Here is a 12534-nt window from a genome sequence, read left to right on the forward strand (position 1 = left end):
GCCCAACAGCCCACTGAACAGACACGGCGAACTGTCATGGTCCAATTGGAAGAGCCAGATGAGCTGTCAAACCGGTTGTGTGGGTGTTTGTGTGCGTGCCATTCCTTTTTTCTGATTAGCAAGCTCTTACAGCTGGAGGTGACAGAGAGAGAGCAAATGGTGTAAATGATGGAAAAAAGGGAAGTGTGTTTGAGTTTCAGGCTGTTTTTTTGCTTGTACGAAGCCAAATTACATTACTACATATTTAAGCTGGACATTTAAGTTCTGTTATGTATAAAGAGCACAGTAGCTAACATTGAGGGCACAATTTGCAAATGAGGTACAAAATTATTTACTGGGATAATCTCAAGTGAGAGGCTGCTATAGACCAAACTGGATCAGGTCAAGTATTCAACTAAAACAACTATTTAAGGCCTGTTCAGGCACTGGCTCACACTTTTTGGTAGTGGGACTGAAGTGTATCCACTTGTATCCAAAATGCTTCCACATTGTTCTTACAATTTATTTGCATTTCCATTTTATTTCACAACCGAACGAGAAATTTCTCTGCTTACCGATGGTGGTGATAACAGTCCCAGCGAAGAAAAAGGAGGAACTCATGTCCCAGAGGCTCGTCTGATTGGATGAATTTCCCGAAGGGTTCACACCTTCTCGAATTGCTATAACCACTTGCTGCAGAAGAAAGAAGAAAAAAAAAAACAGCCTTAGCATGAAATAAATAATACAGTAAATATGTGCCGCTATTTTCCATGCCAATGTTTTGAAAAATCGCTTTTACATTTTTTTCTATACATCAAAATGAAGTTTATGTGTAAGTTGAATAATAATGTAATCGTCTGCCTTCTTTCCTGGACGTTCGGCTACTAGTCTGTTCTTTACATCACTACCAGTTTCCCACGCTGTCTGAGTCAGTACTGACTGACATTACAGTCCTATCATCTTCTTGCCTGCCTCCTTTGAGCCAATCTGCCTCCATTCTGTGTTGTTAAATCTGAGTACTCTGTCATTCTCTCTTTCAGAGTCTCATTCGTGCAGCTCATCTCCTCCCCATCCCCACCACACCCAACAGAGCTCTATCCACCAAGCCTCAATCTACATCTTCACCACCATCTAGGGATCCTGTCCTAAATCAATGCTGGGATTCTGCTCTGCCATGAAGGGTCATCAGAGTTTAATCGGCAAATACATTATTTAATTTTACTCTCTCAACAAATCATGTTCAGTTCTTCTAAATGATCTCTCCTTATTGAAATTCTCATGCAACATGTAGACTTGCTTCTTTTCTCACCTATTTGCATAGAGTCTGCTCAGTCTATACTTAACACTGGGCATTTGATTACAGTGAGTTCACCCTGCTGGCAAACTGCATACTGGATAAATATAGCCAGACGCAGACAGCTGTGGCATTATCGCCTTTCTTTATGATAGATTATGCCTTGGAAAGCTAATGCATTAAAATGTCTGATGTGTTCCAGAAGGAGGGAAAAATTGAATTCAGGGAGATTGCAGAATTCAGCTACCGTGATAGATGTCCGCCTAAGACACCATAATACGGCCTAATAAGTGACTGGTCTCCTGATGGCTATTCATAGCTTGGCATCAAGAATACTTTTAAGTGGTATTTAAAAAAAAAAAATGAAGTGCCAAAAGTGCCAAAAATGTTATTTCTTTCAGTGGCAACTTCATAAGCGAATCAATCTGCATATGTTACTTTTATAACAAAATTACTTTACTGCAGTAAAATGTTTACAGACTGGTACAAAAATGGTTTTGCCCTCTATTGATAGTTTCGCCACTTCACAACAACTCTAGACGAGATACATTTTCTTAACAGCTGAATTATAGGTGCTGCTACTTTGACATGTGCCCAACAGGAAGCTGTAGTCACGTCTGCTAGGCCCTTACCTCCATGCTGCTAGATCCAACCATTTGTAGTGTCTCTGCCTTTGGGAGCATTTAATTGCAATGACCTGACAAATGATATAGTTTGCTGCGCAGCACGAGTTTCTTCTTTAGTTTTAGTGAGTGAAATTCCAGTATTTTATAAGTCTGTTACTAAGCACTAATTAGGATTCAGCAGTTAGCTACGTATGCAGCTTGCAAACTGAAGGGAATATCGGACTCCAAATTTCCACAGTGACAATGAGTTTAAGACCAGTGTGTGATGTCACATCCAGTTTTATAACAGTTTATGAAAACAGCTTGTTAAAATTTGTTCATCTTCTTTGTCAGCATGTTAAATATCTATTTTTAGCCATAAAATGATCTTTTCCTAAACCTAACAAATAAATCTATTTGTATAAACGTGTGTAATTCACAGACACACACCAGCTAAGAGTTTGATTTCTCCTTTTATCCTGCTGATTTATGTAATTAATAAAATACATGCTAAGTGCATTAAACTGTACGTCTCCTGTCTTTATCAGGTTAATTTCAACCATCCTAAAATTGGACTGAAATATTTTTTCACGATGAAGCATGAAAATAGGACGCCACTGCACACAACCACCAAACAGGTGGTCCTCTGATAACATCAAACAGAAAACAGGCAACCGGGTTTGAGAAGAAAAAAATGTCAGCACTTACAAAAGTGAAAATAGCATAAATACCATGCTGAAATAGTTTTTAGCATGAAACATGAAAACAGGACGACACGGCCCAAAACCACCAAATGGGTGGTCCTCTGGTTCCATCAAACAGAAAACAGACAATAAGGTTTTAGAAAAAAATCAGCACACAAACAAGGTGGAAATGGTCATTTCCAAAGGAAGCATTAAAACTTGAACTTAAAAATTTACTTCCAAATAGAATGCAACAAGCCTAATAATTCCAAACCACATCCCAAAACTTCAGAGCCCCTGCTTATGCAATACGTCTTATCCGTGATCAACTTTGGGGGTCATCATTTTGCCCCTTCCAAAATGACAGCTGACAGCTCCTGACTCCACCTCTATAGTTCTATCTGTCTTTATATATCCATAAATGTTTCTGCTCAACTCAGCCATCATATCACTCTGTGATCAAACAAGACCTGATGTCCACTTCAAGGGACAGAAGCAGAACATAAAACGTAAAAAAATTACAATTTTGAAAAAGAACATTTTGTCTTCTGGATCTTAGGAGGTTAAAGTGTGTTAATGGAATATAATAACAATACTACAACAGTACTGTACAATAGCACACAACAGTCTGTGTCTGTGATCTTCCTGCTCTTCCTGCTACCTGTTTCTAACTGTTTTTCTTTTCTTTTTTGGGGGAGTTGACTAGTTCAACTGACCTACTTAACCTATATCGATCTCTAATCACTAGTGTATAACCTGCACAGATATTACAGTATGTAGGTAAAGCTGTAAAGCTGAGAGTTGCCCAGGTAACCACTGGTCGCTAGAGAAAAATGTGTATGTGAATAAAATGTTTGAATTCCTTGTTATGAATATTATGAAAATTTCCTTGTTTAGTCTACTAATTTTTTCCTCCTCATGGACTGCACAAAAAGTTACCCAAGGACACACTCTGAGAACTCTGATTTTAGATCTAAGGTGTAATAAGAGAGAAAAAGGGCACAATTAAAAAATCAGTCTACCGCATACAGCACCATGGAAACTGTCACAGATTCATCATGACGCATTCATTTGGATTACTGATGTTTCAGATCCATGGACAGAGATTCCAGCTTGAGTAAACCTGAGCCAAATAAGACATCGATGAGTACGGCAGACTCAGCTAATATAATTAATCAAACAAACCCCGGCCTCTCTCTGCTACTAGGAGATGGAGAGGAAGGATCGTATTGGCTGTTTGGTATCAAGGATTACAGCATCAAGATAAAACAAGAAAGATAAAAGATCAAGGCTAGTGAACTGTCATTTCCTCTGAATGCTGGATTAACTTGATCCCACCAGGTTTAAAAAAAAAAAGAGAGAGAGACTCAGGTCAACAGGGGAACAGTTTAATTTACTGCAGTAAGAAAAAAGCATTTTTGGCCCAAGTGGCAACTAAAGAGACTCGCTAGAATTATTACTGAGACAAAATGAAAGAGAAACACTTTGAAACGACAGGGGAGCAGATACTCTACTACAGATCTGATGCCATTAACTTGCAGAGGAATACTTCGCTGGACTAAAGATTTTACTCCCCTGTGATTATGCATTCTGTTCAGTTTGAGGCCAAGAAAAAAGATCTAAAAAGGATCTAATTCTTGAGTGGCTTTTCTTTTAATAAATGTAAGAATTGAATCAGAATCAGAATCAGAAAGAGTTTTATTGCCAAATGTTGAGCAGGTTTACAACATTAGGAAATTGCTGCGGTGCTTCAGTGCAAACATACTGTCATAAAAATATAAAAATAAGAATAAGAATTAAAAAGAACCAAAAAGAGAACCAAAAAGAGTTAGAATTTTTTAATTATTTCCATCAGCTGGATTTAATATGAATAGACCTCAGGTTTGGAGTTACGTTGCTATAATATAGTAAGTGTACAAGACACCGTATGTTGCTCATCAGTCACTAGAACGAGCTCAAATGACGACAATTAGGAAAAGCACAAAAGCATAGAATTAATTGATTTACAGTTTTCTCCACTCATTAGCTGCTATAATAGAGTTGGTAGAGCCCACTGGAGGACAGCTGTATTATGAGACTTAATACATGTACCAAGATTAGCTTTTAATCATGTTTTTGTCTAAACCTCATAATTCCCAAATAAACCGAAGGAGGAGGAGGAGGTCAAAGTTAATTCCACTACATTCACAGTGGCTTTAAAAACACAATTTAGCAAATCATTAGATCAGAAAGCCCTGGCTCAGTCAGCCCCCTTTTGTGTCCCAGCCAAGTGAGCTTACTAATTCACCGCTTTGGCACTCAGCTATATGCAAACTAATAAAAGATAAGAAAGGATGACGTGAAGACCGCAGTGGACGTCTCAAAGCTGAGGCAAATAGACCGGAGAGAAAGAGTTGGAGCTTTTAACATCACTCACTTTTTTTAATTACTCCCTTTGAGAGCACATCTCTCCTCAATCCTCTGCTGAGTAGTGTTTTATCAGCAGGAACCTGCAAAGGTGTGTGCATGTGTGTGTGTTTGTATACATCATTAAGTAAAAGTGTGTGTGTGTGTGAGGGAGGGGGAGGGGGGACCTCAGTTGAAGCTGCCTATCAATAAATGATCAGAAGAGTAATAGTTGCTTGAAAGGCTGGTGTACTCACTGCAGCTACTCTGCCCACCTCTGCCCGAGACTAGAGTTTGGCTGGACTCTAGTCTCGTGAAAACACAATAAAAGATTTATATCAACACTGCTATCTGCCTTACAATTAGCCTCAAAATACCAAACATTAAAGTGATTCTAAATGCTTCCAGAGACAACTCGCCCTGGATTTTTAGGTTAAGTTCTTGAGCAAGTAATTAGTTCCAATTTGCTCCAGAAGTCCAGGAAACCCATAGAGCTCAGATGCATCTAAAGACAGAGGACAGTCTGCAGAAAAAGGGACACGCAGGACAAGAGACATACTTGTATAGCAAAAAACATCCTCATCCTGTTTATCAGTTTTACAGCTGATGGTCTGTCAAAAAAACTCCTACTTTGTTACAGACTGATCCAATCTCAGTGCATATTGTCAAAAAAAGTTGCTTTTTGTCATGTAAGTTGTTACGTGGGTTCCTACTTTTAGATGACGATGATGCAGAATCAACTGTTGCTACTGCTGGCTTTCCATTTGTTTTCCTGATGATGTGCTTTTAAGTATGTCTTAACCGTAAATAAGCTTCACTGTATAGTCGTAGCCCTATTGTTGGACGTCATGTAACAGGTAGTGGGACCGAAAGAGAGAGCTGGAAGGATGATTTCCATTGTCCAGAGCCTCAGGTTTCACTCTAACAATGTGAAAGACGGATGATCTCGGCTCTGAAAGCACCACCATCACCATTAAACATTAACTCGGCAATTTAAAGATAAATAACCGCCATCTGTTACAACTGTGGCCACGACACATTTTTCAATACAGGCAGTAATAAATCCTTTCAGCGTGAAATTGGTTTTAATTATGTTAGAGCACACATGTACTATAAACAGCGTATGCCAATACTTTTATTACTTTAATGCCACAAAAGGTAAATACGCATTAAGTACACTTTGAAGCCCTTTAAAGTATTAAACAATAAAACCCAGAGTGATATGAAAAGTAATCTTGTTATATTGTGAAAGTTTTCTCCTGTTCTCATGTTATGAATGAGAAGACCTGCTTGTTAAATCAAGAGGGGTTTTTTCAGTACGAGGTGAAATCCATATCAGAGCGTGCACCAATGATTCAAGCGCTGCTGTTCTATAATTTAGTAACTAAAAACAATCGTTAAAACAGCTTTTGGTTTGCAGGCTATAGTATACGATGGGCTTTTCACTTGAAGTGTTTGCTTAGAATTTTTTATTATTTTAAAAATGTTTGCTCCACTCACAATGAAATCATCCTTGCCATTAAACTGTATGTTTATGCCAGTAGCTTAATTTGACTTGTGACACGATGATTTGGTTAAAGCAAACAGACAAAAAATAAATAAAATGAATACTATGAAAAGAAATCATAGATTGGAAATTGTATAATAAACTTGCTTTATGTTCTCTGTAGACCTTCATTACTTTGCTGGCTCATTACTTGTTTGCATTTGGTCATTGTTGCAATGTTTTAGGGCATCCTACCATACTATGTGAAAAAAAATACATATATTGGTTTTTAATATATTACCTTTTTAATTTTTCATGTTACTACATAACGTTGGTCTTGCACATTTTGATAGTTGAAGGTGTTTTTCTTGGCTCCAAGTGGCAGACTCTTAATGAGAAATTGCAGCTAGCGGCCAAATTTAGAAAAGGTAGAAAATCATTTTTCCCTTGAGATTTAAGACCTTTCAGCTTTGGCACATTAGAAAAGTAATCATCATCCACAAGTGCAATGCTCCAACAAGATTCCCCAAGAGGAAATGCTTTTAATCAACCCTGACAAGTTTGCCTGCTAGATAAACTAATCCATAGAGAAACAGTCGTGACTTCACGAGTTAAACGGCTGCACCGTCAATATATCTTTTTTTAGTGCATTTTTATTTTTAGTGACTGATGTGCAGTTACAAGTTGACGGATTGGATTCATTTAGTGAGATTTACTAGTTCAACTTGAGACTTCATGGCTTGATTTGTAGTTACATCTTTGACTTTCTTTTCAGCAAACATTGAATACCCAAAGGGCAAACATAACACAAACCTGAGGACCCAGATGGGTAATTTGGCAGTATTGTGCTTTATTTTGCTGCAATTCATAGTTTATATTCGTTTTCTGTATATTTTATTTTGCAGAGCAGTTCAAAATGGTTAGATTTACATCAGCACTAGCATTCAAGATTTGGGGTGATTAAACAGTAGATGGGCTGTTGAGCCCTTTTGTTCATCCCATGCTAATTTGTAATAGCTTTAATAGAAATGTCAAAATTAGCATCAGCCTCCAGCAATGATGGGTTCCATGTCATTTAGTTTACAGCTCAAAAAACATTTAAACGTGCCTCTCTTAAGGTACTCCCGCGCTAGTCTCAGCCTCAAGTAGTAATTTTCCGGTGCTTGGCATATGGTGAGCTCAAGAAAATAAAAAGTTCCCTGCATGGTTCGATTCTGTTGCTTCAAATGAAACTGCAGATAAAAAGTAAGTAAAGATATGCTGTGATATGGAATTCCCTAGAATGAAACTTTGTTTTAAAGTTCCATTTAGCAAAACAGATGCATTTCATGATTTGTAACCCTGTATCAATTGTCTAAGGCTTCTAAAACCCTCACAAATCACTGTTGAAAAATGCATTTCATGGATAAGAAAAGGTACAAAAGAACCCCAAATTTGCTTATCTTTAAAGAATGGTATTATTTAGCTTTAAAACAAAGACATTATGACAGAGACACATGGCAGTCAGAGAGTCCTGCATTGGAACAAAGATGGTGATGGATATAACAAGAGATTCAAACTCTTCTGAGATTCTTAGCTGTAACTATGGTATGAATGTCAAAATCCTACGTCGCCTTGTTCTTGAGTTATCACATTTGCAAACTTGGGTGTTGACACCCCCTGGTCGTTCCCCGGCAGGGTGACGACAATACTCCATCAGACTTTTACAGCTGTGGGGTAAAAACTATTTACAGTTATTATACTTTTCTGCAAGGCATAATGTTAGAGGCAGGGTAGGGTTTCAGGGGTGCTTAAACAACATTAAGCTGCCAGGTACAAACTGCACAGTGCTCAGTGTTCTCCCTGAGTTTTAAAAATCTGCAGACAAATTTTGTGTTTTGCTACACATTAAGACCTGCACAACAGAATAAATTAGGATTATTATTATGGCACTAAAGCTTCCACCTACCCGGACCAGCTCTTCCAACTCCGAGGAGTTTACACATGCATGCGCAACCAAGAAGTCCAGCTTTTGAGTAAGAATGGCCAGTTTCTGGGAGCTCTCGTGAGGCTGTTCAAGCGCTCTGAACACTGTTGCCCCAATGATAAGGTACAACACCACCAGGAAAAAGATAGCTGATACGGTCTTCCACCTCATGACCGTAGTCCGAGTGTCGCACTCGTCCTCTGGGGTGTTCAGCACCACTGGTTTGGTTGAAAACGACAGGCGAGGCTTGGAGTTGTGGGCGGCAGCCTTTGGGTCAAGAAGGTCAGGTGCAGCCACTGCAAGGACACAAATGATTTACGTGGATCAGTGTCTTTACATGTTTCCTCATTTATCACATCATTCACCTTTCCTATGATTAGACTTGGTTGTGCTATTTTTTATCACAGACATAAACAGGAAACAATATGCGCCATATGAGATTTGCATAATATAATATAATAGGGTTGCGAGTAACTATTTCCCATGGTCACCATCCAGACAGTGCAGTATCATAATATGTTTTATTCATTCCAACTAAACAGGGCTAAATGTAATAATAAACCTTTAACAAATGTGTCAAACAAAAAAGGAGCTCTCACTGAAGAAGCTTGGACCAAAGGAGCTGTGATATTTCTGCCTAAAAAGATGGTTTAGTCAACAAAATAATTGCCAGTTATTGATTCTGTCATTTAACTAACTGTTTAAATTACTGTTTGCTTCTTCATCACATAAAGGAAAAAGTTTGTGAGATAATTAGAAATCTTACCACCCTTTAAACTCATAAAATGTTCCAGGACTGGCTGTCCCGGAACACTATTGCAGACTGTTATTTATAACTGCTTTTGTTAATTATCTGTCTTTAAAATGTAAACGAGTACAAATGATTTTCAGTTTCATATTTTTAAATACCTGACACTTCAAAACATTGTTGTTTAAATGGTTTACAGGCATTTCTGACTCATAAATTTACTTCAAAGAGCTGCTTTCAACTTCAAACTCAACCACAACCCATACTCTGTTTAAACTGCCTATTGTGGATCAAATATATATCCTAAAAGGCATAAAACTTTTAACTTGTCTTGAACTCAAAATTGATATATACTACACAACACTGAGCGGCAGTTACCATTTCTTTGTGACCTCTCTGAGAAACTTGTGTCAGGGCAAGCGAGATAGTCTCAAGAACACTTTATAATTGTGTAATGGGTCGAAGAGGCATTTCAACACCTTCTCTTCCAGTCACGAAGTGGTTTATAACCATCCCAGGATTTTATTATCCTTCCCCCTACATTACTCTAAATTCCTCAAGCACAGGGAGGAGTTCATTTCCTTAAGGAAATGGAAAGTTTCTGACCAACTACCAGGATCCTGTCGGGTCCAGAAGACCGGCAAGCATGGAGCAGATGTGGAAAAAGGTTCTTTCACATGTATATTTAAGAAAATCTGGACTAATGTGTTAAAGAAAAGAGCAGGGTTGAATTGTAATGTTTTATCTCTCAATGTATACAGTTGGGTCCTTAAGTTTTTGACAGTTAAATTTTTTCCTCTTCACATAAACAAAGGATTTAAAATAAAACAAAGTCTGGGCTCAGCCTTGTTTCAAGGCTTTTACACATTTTTTGTTTTGGAATCAGACGTTATTATACACGATCTCCATTTCTAGATACTCAAAATTAATTGGACAATTGACTGACAGACGGTTTCATGAGCAGGTGAGGGCTGTTAATTTGTTGTTTCATGACAAATTAGGCCAATAAAAGCTCTGGTAGCCTTCGTTTCAATTCTGAATATGATGCCCAAATAGATGTCAGTGCAAGTGAGGACATCATTAGACTGAAAAAACAAAGGAGCAGTTGAATCAACAATTTGGTTAATTCTTAAAAAGAATGAATGCACTGGCTGACTGAGCCAAAAAGGTGTGAACTGCAGAAGTAACCAAGTCAAGCACACTCGAGGAGATAGCTGATCACTTTTAAAGTTTACAATGAAGAGACATCATGATTGGAAATAGAACAACTTTACAACAAGGTTCAAATTACTGGTTACACTGAAGAAAGAGAAAGATTAGACTTTACCAGGGAAGCTGCACAGTTCTGAAAAACAATCTTAAATTGACTGATTGATTAACGTCAAATATCTATATCTGGTGAATAATAAGAATCAGAATCTGCTTTGTACACATACAAGGAATTAGGCTCCGTTTTTTTCTTTGCTTTCATTGCATGTAACAGACAATACTGACTACATGACATCAGCATGACACAGACACAATGAGACAGACAAAAACAATTAAAGCATGTTTAAGATGCAATGGTGCAAAGATGTAATACATAGTGGAATAGATAAGGGATGGATAATAAGTTACTATATGCACAGTGTAAATACATGAGGACTGACTATATATATGTAAAACAGAACAAAAACTGTATATACAGCATTTTTTTTTTTTTTTTGTATTTTATATTGAATCACTGGAATCACCTAAGATGACCTCTGTGCAGACAATTTCTGAATTTTGTGGCATATAGCTAACAATTTTTTGTTTTTTGGCTGCTAAAAAAGAAAAAAGATATTTCAGAAACGTTAATATTAGATATTATAGTGAAACTTTCTGTTGCAGTATTTTAATGCCATCACCTTCTTAAAATGTCAGTAACCTGGCAGAAAAGCTGATCATTAAATCTTAAAAATGGAAGTCCAGTAGGAATGGCAGTTTTTTTTTAATGCTGTTATAAGTAATAATGTTTTTTTTACTTGGTTTGTCTAATTACATTTATAATGTTTTTCTTAAGAAACAGCGCCACCTCAACCCCAGCGATCAGCATGAGGTTGGACACTTTTCATTCACATTGTGTTCACACTGAAGGAAAAAAAAAAACACAATGCATCAGCCCTAATTTTACAACCGGCATCATTATCTCTCGATCCTCTTCCGAATTATGTCCAATAAATATACATGTGAGACTGATATAAAACTCCCAAATATCACTTCAATCGATCTGTTAATCAATCAATCTGTGCATGCAAAACATGTGAAGAAGAATGAAGAAAGAAGAATGCAACCCTTTGCACTCCATGAGTTAAAATACTATATCTTTATATATTTTTTAAATACGTGTATGTATGCATGCATGCATGTATTTATTTATTTTGGCTGCTGTCCCATAGTATAAATGTGCAAAGCAACTGAATGGACGCTCATTACAAATTTATAACTCTTTGTCACAAACCCGTTTCCTAAACAGCTTGCTACAGTAGATGCAATTACATAACCACCCCGAGAGGTCCTGGACATAATTTTATAGTAAACAACTCATGGAGAGGATCACTCGCTCAAAAACAATCCAGTGAAAACCAAAAGGACTGTTTTAGGTTTTATGGTTATTTGCACATACACGCAACTGCGGTAAGCACTTTTATTATATTAGTCCATTTTTAATGGGTCTACCTAATTAAAAATGTCGCTTTCTTGTCTATAATTAAGTAAAAGTGTCATCAAGTTCAAAACAATAATACGAATAGTTCAAATATCCCTGGTATTAACCTTCAATCAATTATCAGTGAACCGATTACCTACTGAACGGTTGCTTCCCCCCTTAACATCTTCTCTAAAGTGCAAACTTGATAACAGGTTATAAGTCACGAAGAATAAAAGCAGCTAATCGTCATTTGCTAGGCTTATATTTCCAACTTGTCTGCGTACTTACTTCTCTACCATCTCTTCTCTCTTCGTCTCCTCATGGATGGATCTTTTTTGCTCTCCAATAAAGTGCGAGCACTGTTCCTCTACTGGACTCGCGTTTTGCCTCCGGTGCTCCCGACAAGAGACATGTCCGCTCTTCACATGGCTTCAGCGAACTGCGCTTCACATCAGCGTCACTGGAGATAACGCATCCAGGACGTCGCGTTCCTAGCAAAAGCAACGCTGAGACAGAGCGTAAAAGGAACACGGAGAACAGACCGCCTCCGCGAAATCCAGCCAGGTGTTTGCAGGCATTTCGTGCTTTTACGGAGGGAAGGTTTGGGCTGTCAGGGTCAGTAGACGCGCTTCATCAGTGTGACACTGCTGGATGCGCTGTGGCGCATTCCGGCTGCGCTCACAGTGACCGTGTGCTCTCTTTTTGAGAGAGAGAGAG

The 12534-nt window shown here is 37.9% G+C and overlaps 1 protein-coding gene across 1 annotated transcript in view; it reads right to left on the reverse strand.

Moving 5' to 3' along the window:
* Nucleotides 1-12331, reverse strand: part of LOC308397186 (potassium channel subfamily K member 2-like) — a 34311-nt gene extending 21980 nt beyond the window's left edge. Inside the window, exons 1-3 of the mRNA XM_080882993.1 lie at nt 12106-12331; nt 8381-8694; nt 555-672 (exon numbers count right to left, since the gene is read on the reverse strand). Of these exons, the coding sequence (XP_080739119.1) occupies nt 555-672; nt 8381-8694; nt 12106 (433 nt within the window). The 5' untranslated portion in view covers nt 12107-12331. The remainder of the gene's footprint in view (nt 1-554; nt 673-8380; nt 8695-12105) is intronic.
* Nucleotides 12332-12534: the final 203 nt, after the last annotated feature.

This window comes from Rhamphochromis sp. 'chilingali', assembly GCF_963969265.1.
Source record: "Rhamphochromis sp. 'chilingali' genome assembly, chromosome: 5".
Classification (NCBI taxonomy): domain Eukaryota; kingdom Metazoa; phylum Chordata; class Actinopteri; order Cichliformes; family Cichlidae; genus Rhamphochromis; species Rhamphochromis sp. 'chilingali'.